The 17,504-nt window shown below is 33.7% G+C and overlaps 1 protein-coding gene and 1 non-coding gene across 2 annotated transcripts; both read left to right on the plus strand.

Annotated features, from left to right (window-relative positions):
• The first annotated feature begins 71 nt into the window (after positions 1 to 71).
• TRNAT-CGU (transfer RNA threonine (anticodon CGU)) lies at positions 72 to 143 on the plus strand. The gene has a single exon. It is a non-coding gene; the product is annotated as a tRNA-Thr (tRNA).
• A 13,930-nt stretch (positions 144 to 14,073) lies between these two features.
• Positions 14,074 to 17,271, plus strand: EIF6A (Translation initiation factor IF6). The gene is made up of 8 exons (XM_078304917.1): positions 14,074 to 14,215; positions 14,300 to 14,339; positions 14,719 to 14,815; positions 15,116 to 15,201; positions 15,287 to 15,331; positions 15,831 to 15,961; positions 16,070 to 16,180; positions 16,779 to 17,271. The coding sequence occupies exons 2-8, from the start codon at positions 14,330 to 14,332 to the stop codon at positions 17,034 to 17,036; spliced, it is 738 nt and encodes a 245-aa protein (XP_078161043.1). The 5' UTR covers positions 14,074 to 14,215; positions 14,300 to 14,329; the 3' UTR covers positions 17,037 to 17,271.
• The last annotated feature ends 233 nt before the right edge of the window (positions 17,272 to 17,504 follow it).

Consider the following 17,504-nt stretch of genomic DNA (forward strand, 5'->3'; position numbering starts at 1 on the left):
GAGGATCCTATCCCATATCTAAAATAGTAGTCAATTGTTAATTATTTTATAATTTTAAAATTACCAAGGAGGCTTCCGTAGCATAGTGGTAGTGCGTTCGCTTCGTAAGCGAAAGGTCGCGAGTTCGATCCTCGCCGGGAGCTTTTATTTGTTCTACACTATTTTTTTAATCCAGCCACAAACGAACCACTTTTATATTCCTCTGCATGACTTGTTGAGATTATCATATTACAAATCATGCATTTGTCATCATATATTCAACTAGGATTCATGTGATGCGAATCTATCCTCTGTGAAAGGAGGTTTAAATTTATTCCATTGGAAATAACTCCATGTGGATTGGGGTTGGCTTTTCCCAAAAGTTAGCCACGCTAATCCCAATCTATATATACCCTTTCCAACACATGTTTCGTCTTTTGAATGTCAAAATGTATAAAAGTTAGATAATGATGACTATAATATTACCTATAATGATAGTTATTATGAATCCATAGTCACAAGATTCGCGAATTATTTGTGAATTAAATCCGAATAATTCTTTTTTTTTGGTGATGTCGAACCGAACGTCGAATTATTCGGTTGACCGAACTTTGACCGAATTAAATCTGAATAATTCGCGAATTTTACGAATTATTCGCGAATGTTTTCCGAATTTTTCTCAGAACATATTTTTTTGCTCTCTTGCATGACTGAGATCTCTGGTCCGAATAATTCCGAATCATTCCCGAATTATACCCAAATTATTCCCGAATCATGAATTTTTGACCTTGCCAAACCGAATCCGAGTAATTCATTTGTCACTATGATTATGATAACAATAATAGTATCAAACAAAAAATAAATTTTATACTAAAAACAATAATAATAGTAACACAAAAAAGTTTGATGGAAAAAAAAAGAAGATAAATGAGCACTTAAAGCAATAAGCATAATAATTTTGCTTCTGCAAGAGTATTCATTTGTTAATTATAATGAAGTTTGCAATGTATGTTTTACATGCTTAAAATCATTTGCTTACAATACCAAATAATTAATGTTTTTTCAACTGTTCGGTGCAAAATCTACTTTTAAATCTTGACAATTTTTTTTACATCCTCTGCTAACCATCTATTTTCGTTTTATTTTGCTAAATTCATCCCAAAATTCGTCAATTGACGTGCTGGATTGGAGATGCCTTTAGGTGCGCTCTTTTTAATTTTTTTTTTTTTTTTTTTTTTTTTTTTAAGAAGCAATTTAGGTGCGTTGGCCAAGAAAAATTGTTTCAGTGAACGATTCATTTGTGCCCCTTTGGTAGATAGCAAAATTCTAATAATGTGGTACTAATATTGTGCCGAATTTTTAAAAGAATCCTCAACCAAAAAAAAAAAAAAATCAAACGGCCACTAATATTTGAGAATTTCATATTTACTCAGACTGCAACATGAAATGACAGACTTCAAGACTGAGTTGCCATTTGTCTTTGCATATCCAGTCTTCTCTTCTGAACTGTATATAATTAGTACCAAGACTGTATCTGCAATGACAAATGGCGGCCCCAGTTTTGGAATCCGCTATTTCATATTGCAATCCGAATAAATATGGAATTCTACAAAAAAAAAATGTGGTCTTTTGATTATTTTTTTTTGTTTGGTTGGAAGTATTTTTACAAATTTTGGAATAATGTGAGAGCGATTATATATTTTTGAAACATAAACATGCAATGCCAAATCATTGATAAAATATTTATTTTTGTGAAGAAATTCACATGTATCTAATTGTTTTATTCTAAGATATGATATTTTGTTAATTAGAGTATTAATTAGAAAACTAGAAAAACTATTATTACTATGTTTACAGTATGAAGCTTTTTTTTATACCGAAATATACTAAATCAAAACTATGAACCTCTTGTTATTCAAATGCATGATTTTTTTTGCGCCTTGCTTCTTTGACTACATTGAGCAAAACGCTCAATCTTATTTCTTAAAATGAAAATGATGCAAAAAAGCCATTTACATTTCTATCCTCTGTAAATAGCAAAATTGAAACGAAATGTATGTGGATGGGGATGAAAAATAAATGACATGTTGGGTGCAATTTTAAAAAGGATAAAACAATTTTTAAATAAACAAAAGAAATGTAAATATAAAAAGAAAGAAAGCCAGCCACATAAAGAAAGTTTTTCTCTTTGAATTAAAAATTCTCTAAAACCCCTTCGTGCATGGTACTTCTTTCTTTTCCTTTCTTCTTCTCTCAGCTGTTAGATTTCGTTTCCGACCTTCTACGTGGAAACCCATTGATATCTTCTCTGTACAAGCTATAGCTTAAGATTATCAGGTCTGGAGCTGCCTTGGGTTTTTCATCTGCTGTGAAAGGTCTGAACTTTCTGTTGTAGTAGCAAAATTTCTTTGTTGGGTTTTGTTAATTTTTTAAGTATAAGAGATTTTGTGGGTTTGAATGAATTTCTCTTTTTTGTTTACATTCAATTTCATGATACTTAGATAAATTGCTACATATTGCTAAGTAAAATGCATCCAAATTGGGTTTGAGCCAATTTTACCCACATTTTTTTGGTTTGGAAACCCTTTTGGCTAATTTGCAATACAAAGGTCTTTGTAAAAAAATTTGGGTATATGAATTATTAGTCAATTAATTATGTCATTAAGCCTGATCAATTTGGCATCTCAACTTTTATTTCCTTTGTGGCATGCATGATATATTTTTTAATCTTTTTGCCTTTCATATGTGGCATGCATGATGTGCTTACCCAATGAGAATACATATTAAATAACAATATTCTCTTATTTGTGGATTTTTATCTAGAATTAGAAATCCTTTTATTATCTCAGCAAACTTGATAATACTAATCTATATCCTTGACTCTTATTCTGTACTGGCATTTTTAAGCATGATTTATTAAATTAGTTCACAATTTCACTACTGAACTACTTTAATGTCCCTGTTTCAGCTTGATTTCATTGTCATGTAAAATCAATACCTATATATATGGCTGACAGATTGCGGTACTATGACCTACACCAATCAAGTGCAAGTACATCACGCCAACCAACAAACAAGACATTCTTTGATGGTTTTTTTATTGTTTTCCATAATGGATCTTGGCTTTGCAATTGTCATTTTTTTTGTAAAGCTTGGTAGAAACTACCAAGATTGAATTAAAGAAAAAAAATATTTACAGCGTCCATATATCGCAATTACATCATAGTTAACATCTTCTATACTACTAAACATTCTGTAAACAGATCTGTTTAACAGTATCCTGTCATCCTACACATCTAGTATCCAGACATTGTTTAACAGTATTTGTTTCACTGCTCCGCTTCATGTATTATTCTGTCAGCCAGTCTCTCAGGTGCTATAATCTTTCCTCTGAATATTTTTTCATTTCGCTGCCACCATATATGCCAGCTTGTACACAGTAGCAAAACCGGTCCTTGTATTGCCCATTCCAGAGGCCTTCCCCTGATCTGTCTCAGTGAATTCTGCCATGTACTCTGCATTGTGTCTGATACAGTTCTCAACTGGTATCCAAGCTTAGTGTCAAGCTTTCTCCAGACCCTCTCTGCATAAGAACACAGAAATAGCAAGTGCATGGCAGTCTCTACAACACAAGAAATAGCAATTGTCAATAATATTATATATCTTGCAAATGACAAGAAAAAAATTCATGTTATGTATTTTTGTATTTTGTTTCCATGGTCAAGTAAATAGTAGGCTACTAATCAATTTGAATTAAAAGGTGGTTTGGTTAATTTGCTATGTGGTAGCGTTCTTTTTTCTCTACATTTTCAATTCCATATTTGAGTATAATTAAGTAGTTAATCAGCTTTACAATAATAGGCTTGGAAGCTCCTCAAAGTAGCTTAGATCTTCATCCTTCGGCTCTTCGTGCATGTGATGAGAAGTTCCTGGTAATTTGTTTGATTGATGAACTTCATTGTCATTTTATATCCTTGTGATCAATTAATATAATATTATTCTCTAGGTTACATTTTTCGATTTTCTTTTATTTTTTAAGTTGAGGGGGGGGGGGACTCACTTTTTTCTATGACAATTAATAAATACCATTCTGAGTATGCAATAAAAAAAATTAGGTGTAAAAATGACCATTGTATAACTATAATTAAGCTAATGACATTACATCTTAAAGCAATTGAACTTTAATGCAATTTAGGTGACAGAAAAGCTCCATTACGAACCAGCTCAACCAAACAAGAGGATCCTTGTGAAAAATCCAGTGAGAGAAGATATGTCAATACCCGCTCAGAAACCCGATACCCGCAATGCACCAAGCATTGTGGCCCGTTTAATGGGCATGGACACAATTCCACCTGGCAGGTGCACAGTAATTGATGCAAAGGAGAGCAAGGTTCCCAAACCCACCAAACCCATTATCATTTATAGCCCTAGAAAGGACTTGACATTTGATGGGTCACCAAGATCCGCTCCATTTAGGGAAAAAAAGGGCAACTTGCTTTCCTATGGAAGCACTACAAATGCTGGAAATGGCAGTAATATTAACAATAGTAATACTTATAATAAAAAGAAGTCTAAGAAGGATTACAGTGGGCCCCAGAAAGGCAAGAAGCCATTGTCAGGTGTTCTGCCACGCCAACATCCACAGGAAGAGGCGTTACAGAAGTTCAAGAGAGATTTCGAGGCATGGCAATCTTCTGAAATTGTAGAAAAGTCAAAGGGGCGTATTGCGGAAAATAACCTCCAAAAAGGGAAATATATTCAAATTCTCGCGCAAGAGAATCTCAATAAGGAGAAAATGGTTATGTACTCAATGAAGAAGCAGAATGCTCCAGAAACTGTGCAAGTTGTTTTGCCGAAAAATGAGTTGCATGTTAGTGAGGCTATAGAAAAGCAAGAGAGGTCTCCATTGCCTACAAGGATAGTCATTTTGAAACCAAGTGTTGACCCAAAAAATCAAACTCCAGACCCATTTCTTGGTTCTTCAAATTCAAAGAACAAAGATTGCACCATGGTAGATTTCTTAGAAGAGGTAAAGGAGAAATTGAGGTTAGAGATTGAAGGGAAAGCTGGGAGAGTTGTGAAAAAGCAAAAAAATGGTAAAAATAAGATCATAACTACTGACCCAAAAGTGATTGCAAGAGATATTGCAAAACAAATAAGAGAGGCTGTGACAAGAGATTTTGAGAAGAAACTGACTCGATCACGGTCATTCAAATTACCCAACTATGTACCAGATACATCTGAATCTGTTACACGAGATACCAGACGAATCCTTTCAGAGAAGCTGAAGACTGTTCTAAGAAATGAGGCTGGTTCCGAGAGACCCAGCACCAGTATAGAGCCCTCCCGGGCTTCATTTATTATTAAGAGAAGAGAGAGAATCAAATCCATGTCAGAGTTTCCTAATATAATTAACAGAGAATACAAGACAAATGATACTAGGTGCAAACTTGACAGTACTGGTATTGTTGATGCTGACACCACTTCTCCTCGTAGCCTTTTTAGGTCCTTCTCTGCACCAGTACCAGGGACTAACTTAGGAAAGCTCCTATCGGACGATTCGGGCCTGACAAAAGGGGCCCACGTGGGAGTGAGACATGAAGAAGAGGAAGATAATTTGAGAGAGGAGAGAAATGGTATAAAAGAGAACGGTTCTGGGTTTAAAGGGAAGGTTTCAAATTTGAGACACAATTTGAATTTAAAAGGAAAGTTATTCGGGAACAAAACACACTCTATTAAGACACCAAACTCGGAGGATTTTCTTCCTTTAAAGGTTATTGGTACCATCCCTTCGGCTTTGATGAAACCCGGACCTAGTCAGGTAGTATCTGTAAATATGATTTTATATCTTAAAACAATTATTTGAGTCATAGCACGTCTATTGCTTTATACTCTTATTTCTGAAAGCATTTCCTAATCTTATACAAGAATTGTGAATTTTTATACCAAGCACTGACTGACAGCATGCTTTAGCTGGTGTGATACTAAATTGCAAGTCAAAATTTGAGTATCCAGCCATCAATTATGAAATTCCCATTAGTCTTCTGGAATACTTGTTACTCTTATTGGAATATATGTTCTTAAATTAGTGTATTTGGTAACAAAAAAGGAAAAAAAAAAAAAAGCGTATAAATCACATTTTACATTTGATATAGTCATATGTAACTTATTTTCTTTTGACCGGTGGATTTTAGGAAAATTACACAGAGGTCCCTCCAAGCCCGGCATCGGTTTCTAGTAGCTCTCACAATGAATTTTCAGGGGGCGATAATCCAAGTCCAGTTTCTCCATTGGAGGTTTCCTCTCATGCTTCCAGAAAATCTTTGGGAGATATAAGCTTTCCAATTTCAGGTACAGAAATTGTGAATACTCTTTTCAATCTGAATTTGAGTTGGGATTTTGGCTATGAATTTAACAAGGGTTAACTTTCAATTAGTCTAATTTCAATTAAATTATCCTCATAGCTCCCAAAATTTAGAATCTGATCTTTGTGAAAAATTATAACTTGTGAATGTAAGGTTTGCTCTTATAAAACTCGGGAATATCAACCCGATTAATTGTCTCCTTTTACAATGTATCAAGTAAACTTGAGATAATAAACAAAATAGAGATTCTTTCCTTGGATCTTATCAGGAATATCAACCCGATTCCAGTCAGGCCCGGTACCATAAGTACCAGCCGAATTATCTATCACAAATCGCTCGTTTGCAAAGCTTTATGTTTAATTATCTGTGTTTGTTTTCTTTTAGATGCAACCCCAACAATACAACAAAGAAATGAAGAAAATGAAGAAGCTGAATTTACAGAAAATTCCGAAGATACTGATATAACTGATATTGTAACCCCGGAAGAAGCCTATATAAAAGAGATTCTTGTAACTGCGGGGCTATACAAAAATAAGAAGACAGATAACACAAACCTGTATGTCAATTTTGCACCAAGGTCTCTCTCCTTCCAAATATTTGAGCAGATCGAAGAATGTTACAATAAGGATATTAAAATGTCCACTGAAGACCACTTACAAACTGGCCCTCATGCCGAAATAGACCGAAGAATTTTATTTGATTTAGCAGATGAGTCGGTGCAAACACTGTTTGGTCCCACAAGGAATAGTGATACGCTGAGTGAATGGGTTGGAACCAACGGGACATTGCCAAGTGGAAGGATCTTACTGGATGAAATTTGCACACAAATTGATACCTTTATCAACCCCCCAATGGATCAAATGCAAACCATCGATAGCATGGTCGGGCAAGATGTGAAAATGAATACCTGGTCAAGTAAATTATACGAAGAGAAGGATCTTTTGTGCAAAAAAATCAGCTTTGTTATTTACATGGAGTTATTGGATGATTTTGTTAATGAAATGGGCTCTATTATGTGCTAATGATAAAAGTTTTGACAAGGAATTGTAATATTTAATTGAGTGGAAACCCTGTATACTCTGACCCTTTTTAAACCTGTGGTGCAAATTCAGCAAATAGGTATTTTTGTAAAAACATTGTCAAAATATCTTAGGAGAAACATTTTATAGGTTGAACATTCTAGTCATTTGCAGTACAATAGACTGCTGTAAATTGTAGGTTCAACATATTGTTGATACTGATGTTATTTATTCTATTTTTGACTCCTCTCTCTCTCCCTGTTCCCTGTTTTTCTTTAAGGAATATTTTTAGTGATGTAGAAGGTAAGGTATAGTTGCGTCTTCTGATTGCGATAATATCTAACAGGAAACTTGAAATAGATTTTGGTTTGGCTTTTCAATTTATAGTAGAGTGTATTTGATATTTCTATTTTGAGGTTGATATCAACTGAGTTAAAAGTTCTGATATGATAGAACAGAAGGAACATCTTTTACAACCCTTCCACCAACACCACTACAGAGGTGCGTCCTTTCCAGTCCTCTCGTACTAGGAAAAGGTCCTCTCAATGCTCTAATGCCTGCGCACCGAATATGGACCGAACTGTCTCACGACGTTCTGAACCCAGCTCACGTACCGCGTTAACACCACCACAACCACCAACCGAAAAAAAAAAAAAAAAAAAAACAGATCAATCAATTCGGTAACATTTCTTGTGTTCGTTTCAGCCGAATTTTTTTTTTTTTAATATTTGGGTTATGTCGGTTTTCTCTGAAGCTAGTGTAATTTTGGTTTTCCCAAATGAGAAAGATTGCTCTGTTTACTGCAAAATCAGTTTCTTTAACCTCTTTCCAAATTAAGTTATAAAAAAAATCGACATGTTTCAAGTGTTTACTAAAGCTTGGTTTATTGGGTTGCTGACTTTGGTTCCTTATAAAATGCTTTCGCTTCATGCGGTGCACGTTCAATATCTATAAGTACATTTCTTTTGTTTCAGTGCTGGAGCCAATCAAAGCCATTTTTTTATTCATAGCAATTAAAAAAAAATTATTCCTTGACATAATTTTCTTTGTAAAACAAGTAAGGCCGTAATGGCCCAGCTTTTAACTATTGGGCCACAAGGATTCGTTGTAACTCTGTTTTCAGGCTAATAAGCAGTTTTAAGCTGAGGTTTATTTGTGTTTTGTTGTAATCTCTTTTGGACTTAATAAGCGGCAAATAAGTTTCTGCATCATTATTTACTAGTATTGTACCCGTACATGGCAATGGAAACATATTCTAAAATGAAGAAGAACAAGAGTTTGATATACAATTTGAATTTCAAATTTTGATGCAAGTGATTTGATAAAAAAAAAAAAAAAAAAAGACAGCAAAAGCCAAAAGGACAAAAAATATTTAGTAAAATTGAATTTGTATTAATAAATTAGTTACTCCATTTTGTGGCACTAATTGTAGTTATTCTTACTAAAATTCCTCCTCAATATATGTTCTCCATATAATTAACAACTAAAGCTAAGAACGAACATGAACATACTAATAAAAAAGAATATTTTATCTTATCAAAATTGAAGAAGTAAAATTGTAAAAAGATTCACTATAGATTAAATTGAGTAATGTATTAAACTTGAAAATATCAAATAATTTGATAAGATATCAAATGCTAATAAAATATTTTTAAAAGATATCAGCATTTGATATTCTGAAAAATAAATTGATCATTCATCATGATTCTTAAATAAGAAAATAAGGAATGCGAGATAACTAGAGAGGAGAAATAAGGAAATGAATAAATTGATTTTATCTCCAATTTTGTCCTCTATTCAATTTTAATTGTAACATATTATGTAGCAGTATGTGTGGCAAATATGTTTCTAACTAAATTTAGACTTCTACACGTAAAAAAGATGTATTTAATCAAAATAAGACAGATTATTTAATTGGATTGTTGATATTAAATCCAAAATTTTATCTTTCAATCATAGTCATTGACAAATCAGGACATCTACGTGCATAATATAAGAATGGAGATAACCATTCAATCCCAATTTAACAAAAAAAAATGTGTGTGTGTGTGTAGAGGAGGGATCAAGTTACAACAACTATTTTTTAAATTTTCAAAGTCCAAATCGTCGATCCAAACCGTTAGATGTGATCTCCACAATAAAATATGTTTGGAGACCAAATTTTACATTTTTTGGAATTTTTGTACTATTTATTAAGATGGGTACAAAAACTAGTCAAATTCAGACCATTGAATTTTGTACCCATCTTAATAAATAGTAAAAAAATTCCAAAAAATGTAAAATTTGGTCTCCAAGCACATTTTATCGTGGAGATCACATCTAACGGTTTGAATCGACGATTTGAACTTTAAAAATTTTAAAAATAATTGTTGTAACTTGTTGTAATTCAAAAATTGTTATAACTTGATCCCTCGATCCTCATATATATATATATATGATCAGACTGCGCAAATCAAATATAACAAAGTTTCAAAAACTTCACTCACCTAAATCGCATAACACTACTAATTGTCCCTCCATGTTCATAAATAATTATATGTTACAAATATAAATATTTCACAGTTTAGAACTATAGACTTAGTACAGTGGCACGAGTTCAATTCTCGAAAATAGCATTTAAAAGATATTGAAGTGTACTAAAACTCTTTAATAAAACAAAATAAAAAGAATCCAACAGTCTTATTTAGGGCTGCATAAAAAGTTCGTGATTCGATTCGAGTTTGATTCGAAAAAGTTCATAAAAAATTCAATTCGAAATAGTTCGAAATTAATTCAAATCAAATTCAAACTGGACCTGGTTCACGAACTATTCTAGTTCGAATCTCAAAGTAATGTGAACCGTTGATTTCCATTGATGACTTATGTTCACTGATGACTTAAAAGTTAAAACATAAGATCGCTCATCCATAAGTCATAACTCGTAAGTCGTAACCCTCGCTCTCAATTCTAAAACCTTAGACGACTTTCACTTCTCGCTTTCGGCAACTATAATTACTCTTCATTGTCGTAAAAAAGTTCGTAAAAGATTCGAAATTGAGTTCGTAAAAAATTCGATTCGAAATTAATTCAAACCAAACTTAAACTAGAGTAAGTTCGATTCGTTTGCAGCCCTAGTCGCATTGCTTTCTTCACCAACTCAGTAGATGCAAACTTGGCGACCAATCGGGTGAGGTCTGATGAACATGGATTAAATTAGATCTGATGCATGGTAGGAATTATTTCAATATACATCAAAATTTACGCAGATAATTTTAAGATTCTTGTTGATTAATATGCATAAATCTTGATGTGGATCAAATAATTTTTCTGATTCAGTATAAAATCAAATTTGGTTCTATGTCTGTTACAGTGTAGTAATATTAGGTAATATGCGGCGCATATGCGTATGCGGTTCCGAACCGCATAGAAAATCAATATGCGGTTTAATATGCGGTTCCGTATATGCGGCTGCATATTAGGCCGCATATTGGTTTAACAGGCCGCATATTAGGCCGCATATGTATTTGTATTACTATGTATTATTATGTATTAGTTCTAACTATTTGTATTTGTATTTGTATTACTATGTATTTCTATTTGTACTCATAAATTCTTATTCCTATTTGTATTACTATGTATTTCAATCTTCAAATATATATGAATTCTTATTTTAAAATCCGCATAGAAATCCGCATATGCGGCCGCATACCGTATATGCGGTATGCGGTATGCGGTGCCCTTCCGCATACCGCATAGAAACCGCATATTACTACACTGGTCTGTTATACCGTCTCTCACTTCTTTTTTTGATGGTCGGTGGCAACTGGCAAGGTGCCAAATACCGTCTTTCACTTCACTTGACGAAAAATTCAAATCCTCCTCGGTACCGTAATAGGAAATCTTTTACAATTATTGGCTCTGGACCGTTCTTTTTAACTTGGCACGAATCTCAAAGCCCAATAATAATGTCCACTGTGCTAGCCCAAATCTCAAAACTAAAATGTTTCTTAAGTTCATAAAAAAAAATTATCAGCTCAATTCTAAAAAATAAAATATATTAAATTAACTTCAAATGATGAATTTGAATTATTAAAATACATCTATTTACAAGAGCACCTTCATAGCACATACAAGAAAACTATTGGATATATATTGTTCGACATAGTTGCATATAGCTCCAGCTTCAGGCAATAATTAAGCGCAGGCTGGTCTACTTCTTTAATTCAGCTGTTAATTTTCCTGTGTTTTAGTGGCCTATATATGCAGCTATGCTTCCTTTTTTCATTGATTCCAAGTACATCCCTTTTTTTATTAATAGAAAATAAATAAATAAATAAATAAATAAATAAATAAAATATTGAAATAGGAGTAGGATTTGACGAAATTTCAAAATATAAGAAGAACGGGATGGTTTATCACGTTCGAAACGGGATAAACCATCACGTCCAGCTAATTCCGTTTTTAATTACACAAACTCGTTAATTCTAAAAAAAAAATAGACGGGATAGTTCATCCCATCCTGAACTTTTTTTTTTTGCATGTTCAATAACTTTTTGCTGATGATGAATTATTCAAATAAAAAAATCCAAAATAAAATTGAACAGTCCCGTTCAGTTTTTTTTTTTTTTTTTTTTGAGTTAGCGATTTTGCAGATCAAGAATAGAATTAGCTGGACGCCGTTCTTCCTATATTTCGAGATTTCACCAAATCCTACTTCTATTTCAATATTTTATTATGATTTTTTCTATTAATAAAAAAATTGGCAAGTACTTTGTATAGGTGACATTTAGGATTTAGTGGTGGATAGGCTCACAGGCATTGTGACAAATAAATTATTCGTGTTCGGTTCAGCGAGATCAAAAATTCGTAATTCGGAGATAATTCAGATATAATTCAGGAATAATTCGGAATTATACTTTGAGCTTGGATCAGGAATCTTAGTCCCACAAAAAAAAAAAAAAGATATTTTAAAACATTGGTGAAATGCTTCACATCACACTAAAAATAGTAACCGTTGAATATATATGGATTACTCATTTTTATATCCAATTAACAAATTGTTTTATTTGATTTAATGAATTTAATCCGTCACTTGTGTGGAAGATTTTGAATTTTGGACTTCCATTTATATGAAATAAGGCCCATTATTAATCCTTAAAAAGAGAATGTTGAAAGCAAAAATCCTTGTGTCCGGTTTACTTCTTTTGTAATGCTCCTTGCCAACTATTTAGTCCCACATGAAAGAAAAAAAGCGCCGACACCACTAAAATATCTAAAATATCTGAACGGGGCCAATGAGTCGATATCATGAATTATTCGTTAAAAACACGAATAATTCGTAAAATTCGCGTTTTATTCGGTCAACTGAATAATTCCCAATTTGGTGTGGAAATATCACAAAAACGTTTTATTCGCAAATTAAACGTGAATCTTGTCACTATGCTCACAGGCATAGGTCACTAACTGTGTATATAAACTTTTTTTATTAATACAATTGTTAGATGGTAATAATTAACCTTTATTTTAGTGACAAAGTCATATGTCCACATGTAAGAGGTAATAAGTTCGAAATTTAATTGGAGATTTTTTTATGGACAATTAAATGAAAATTAGTAGGTTAGATTTTTGCATTTCTATATAAAAAAGCAATCATTAAATGGCAATTTGCCACTAATTTAAAATTTTTTTTGACATAATGAACAATTCGCCTTCAACATAATAAACAATGCTTATAATCACAAAAAAAAGTTAAAAAGAATTCGCTTTCAACATAATGAACGGTTTTATAACATATTAACTTATTTACTTGAATAATTTTTTTTTAATTAATTTAACACACACAAAGATGTGTGAGAGATGTGTGTATGTGTGTGAAAGTTGATCCTGCCTTGGCTTCGCACTGAATTCACATCCTCTCATGTTATCGGACTGAGTACGATTGAATTGGATGGTCCAAAATTGTTCTTTTTAACTTGGCACGAATCTCAAAGCACAAATAATACTGCCCCCTTAGCAATCCGCAAAAATCGGATTAAATTAAATCTGGATCGTCTTTTTCAATTGTGTTGAGTTAGGTACCTTGTAGGATATGGATCCCTCTGCACTATTATTAAAACTTCTTATATTATAGGTAGGAACCGGATTGATTCCATTTAAAATTGAACAGTTAAAATTCATTAACTTAAAATATTCCCTTTTGAGTTAATGCAGAGGATATGCATTCCGCACTTACCATACAAATGAAGCGTATTGAATTGACAACCGATGTCTTACAAGGAATTTCTAGTATGAAACAATCCAAACCGAAGGATTTAAATTTTACATTTCAGAACTCTGTGTTAGTCTGTTGTTTTTGCTATAGCGAAAACCAAACAATCTATTGTTGTATTCTATTTTAACCAGAAAGAGAAAAAATGCAATTTTGAGGACTTTTCTGCATAACAGCATGAGGCAGTTGCTTGGCTCCCACATTTCTATTGTTGTGTTGTATTATCTGTTGGACCAGTCAACCGGACCGTGACAACCAAGACATCGCGATCCGAGTGCGTATCCTCTGAGATATCTCAAATTTTGCGTGACCGACGTGTCCGGTTCCTATTCGGGTATAGCGCGGGGGCCAGTATTATTTTTGATTTGAGATTCGTGTAGAATGTAATTTAACGGTTAAGATATTTCAGAAAAACACGCAAAGGTTCAGATATCTCAGAGGATGCGAAATTCGATCCAAAACCTGGCCCGTCCCGATTCGAAGCCGCCCTCTTGCGCCTCGTTCCTTTTAAACCCTAGCTCCCAATTCCTTTTACAGTACGAACCGTAATCTATATCCTAGCGAAAACCCTAGTTCCTTTCGTAGTTGTTCTTCCCATTGCAAAGGTTCGATCTTGTTAATGATCTTGTTCTTAATGGGGAGCGATTCGATATGTCTTGTTTAACGATTTGATTGTCTGATTTGTGTAGGAAAGGGAATACTTGCGCATCAATCAAGCCATGGCGACTCGTAAGTATTGCTTCCTCTTTTCTGTATTTTCCATCTCTTTTTGTCTCGTATTTTCTGAAAAAATATGTCATTTTTAATTGATATAGAGAAAAAAAAATTAATGTGCGGTTCTCCTAATGTTTTATTTATTTATGTATTATTAGTTTTCAGTGGGATAAGTATAATTATTTCTGTTGAAGCTAATTAATAGTATGCATCTGAAATTTGTCAGAACAGCTCTATTTCTTGGTTAGAATGTATCTGAAATATTTTTGTTTGTTGGCAAAGCCTACTCATCAAATAAATAAAAATAAAATAAAAGGCTTATCACAACAGGATGCTCGTTGAGTTTATGTTGTATCAATCTGAATAAAAAATAACTTTGTATTGATATCTTCAGGTCTTCAATTTGAAAACAATTGTGAAGTTGGGGTTTTCTCCAAGCTCACAAACAAATATTGCTTGGTTGCCATTGGAGGCTCAGAAAGTTTTTACAGGTCAGTATGACAGTTAACTGTAACAGATATTGATGCCATAAACTTGGATATTTTTTTAACGTATATTGGAAACTTTTAGCTTCAGTTTACTCATTCATTTATAAGAATTAAATTCAAATAAGAAAACCAAACAGAATCTATGGGACCATTGACTGGTACTTGTGTGTGCTTCTATGGAACCTATGACTGGTGCTGTTATGCACATGAGTATGTGATCTGGTTGGTGACCCCTGGGTCAATTTATTGTAAACGAAACAGTCAAAATTGATTTTTTAACTGATGTTTTTTTCTTGAATGTAGCGTATTTGAATCAGAGCTTGCTGATGTCATCCCTGTTGTTAAGACCTCTATTGCTGGTACAAGAATTGTTGGAAGAATGTGTGCAGGTTAGTGATAATCTTGTCTGAAACCATCGCCAACTAGAATATGTTGTATTTTGTAGATATTTAATTTTTCTTGTGGTTTGTTCAGGTAACAAGAATGGACTTCTTTTGCCACATACCACCACTGACCAAGGTAGAAATCATTTTTAAAATATCTTAGTTATTCTGTAATTTTTTTTTTACCTGTTGTTTGTTCTTCTGAACTACTTTGAAGAAATCTGTGCCATCTCAACACTCAGCAAAACAATCTTCAGTGTGCTGCTTGAGACTTGTTGCTTGTTTTGTTGGTATATAATAAAATTAGCATGTTATATCATAATCCCTGTGGAAATTGAGGTACTGCTTTGATGAAGAAAGAATAAATATATGGTTGGTTGCACATTTGATGAAAAAATCATTTATGACTAATGTATTTTGTTGCGTGTCAATTGGTAGCAATGGATACCACTATTATGCAGTTAGGCACCTTGATCAGAATTACTTTTGGCTAGCCCTCTATGCAATTAAACCTCAACTATACTTGATTTGTCCTTAATTTGAGCTTAAATTGACCCCATTTTACCTTCATTTATGCAAATAAGATATCTTCTTCTCATTCCCTCATCCATTGTTTCTTCTTTTGTTGATAAAAGAGCTACAGCATATGAGGAACTGCTTGCCAGATGATGTCGTGGTACAGAGAGTAGAGGAGAGGCTTTCTGCCCTTGGCAACTGTATCAGTTGCAATGATCATGTCGCTCTCACTCATCCTGATCTTGATCGGGTATGACCATCCCGCTTTTCTAATCCAGTCTAGTTTATTACTGGTACTGGCTGATTAATATGCTGAACTCAGCTTGGTACTGAACAAATTATTTTTTTTTTATTACAGGAGACTGAAGAGCTAATAGCAGATGTGCTAGGAGTTGAGGTATTTCGTCAGACAATTGCCGGGAACATTTTAGTTGGAAGTTATTGCGTCTTCTCCAATAGAGGAGGCATGGTTAGTCTTCCTTCCCTCTTCCCTTTGGTTCAGTAATAGATTCTTCCAAATAATTGTACAGATTAATTAGCTCTTGATTTTCATTTTCATTTCATTACATGGCCCTTAACATAACATTGTAACATCACATACAGTACTTGAAACCACAGATCCTTTAGGTTGAACCCCAAAAAAAGGTAAATATACCACATGATTTGCTCTTCAAGATTCTTTTATAAAGCTCAAAATCAGCCCCTCATTGCAAGTTAAATAATGAGTAAAATGGTGATATTTTAGAGTTTTGACTGTATTTTTGGAAAAGGAAAAAACCATCACACTTCTGGGTAAGCCGAAGTTAAAGAAGGTTTACTTGATTAGAAAGTGTAAACAATGCCCTGCATCAATTAGGTACACATATAGTAGTTATTATGGGCATAAAGAGTTAGCTCGGAAGCAGTCTGGCATTTTTTTTCTTCTTCTCATTCTGTTTCCTAAGAAAGTATTTTCCATGTAAGAATGTTGAAAAAGAAAGAAGAAAGCAAAGAAATGGTGGATGATAACTTGAAATGAATGATATCTCATAATGAGTGAGGATTTGGACTTGGTTTTGATCTTTCAGGTTCACCCGCACACATCAATAGAGGACCTAGACGAGCTCTCAACACTGCTTCAGGTGCCTCTTGTAGCGGGAACAGTGAACAGGGGTAGCGAGGTAATTGCTGGGGGTATGACAGTGAATGACTGGACTGCCTTTTGTGGTGCCGACACCACTGCCACTGAGCTCTCTGTCATCGAGTCCGTCTTCAAGCTCCGCGAGGCCCAGCCCACTGCCATTGTTGACGAGATGCGCCGTTCTCTTATTGATACCTATGTGTAATAAGCGAGAAAGGACACTCTTTTTGTTTTTGTTGTTATGCCTCCTTAGTTATGGTCATGTAATATGCCTCGGTGTAAGGGGGTATGGTACGGGATGAAATATCCTGGTGTATCTGATAGATTTGTTATTCAGAGTTTATGGTTTTTAGCTATGTGCGTACATATTACTGATCTGTTTTTTTGCATTTATTTTTGTTTAACTGCAAGCTAATGCTAATGACGTCAGTGATAGTAAATGAATTTTGCCATGGCTGTTTCAGTCAGATTTTAATTGTCTTTAGCAGCGGAGATCATTTGTATATTTGGGAAAATGAAGGGTTTAGACTTCGTAGTTACTAATATGTGGGTCCCATTGATTTCATTACTATTCATTGGGTTGCTTTCAAGTGTTGGTGGGATTGTTTATAGCTAAACTTTGGGGTCTATTGAGATAATATAATCCACATATAGAGGCGGAGGATCTGGAATT

The sequence above is a fragment of the Carex rostrata genome, chromosome 7, assembly GCF_964058835.1.
Source record: "Carex rostrata chromosome 7, lpCarRost1.2, whole genome shotgun sequence".
NCBI lineage: Eukaryota > Viridiplantae > Streptophyta > Magnoliopsida > Poales > Cyperaceae > Carex > Carex rostrata.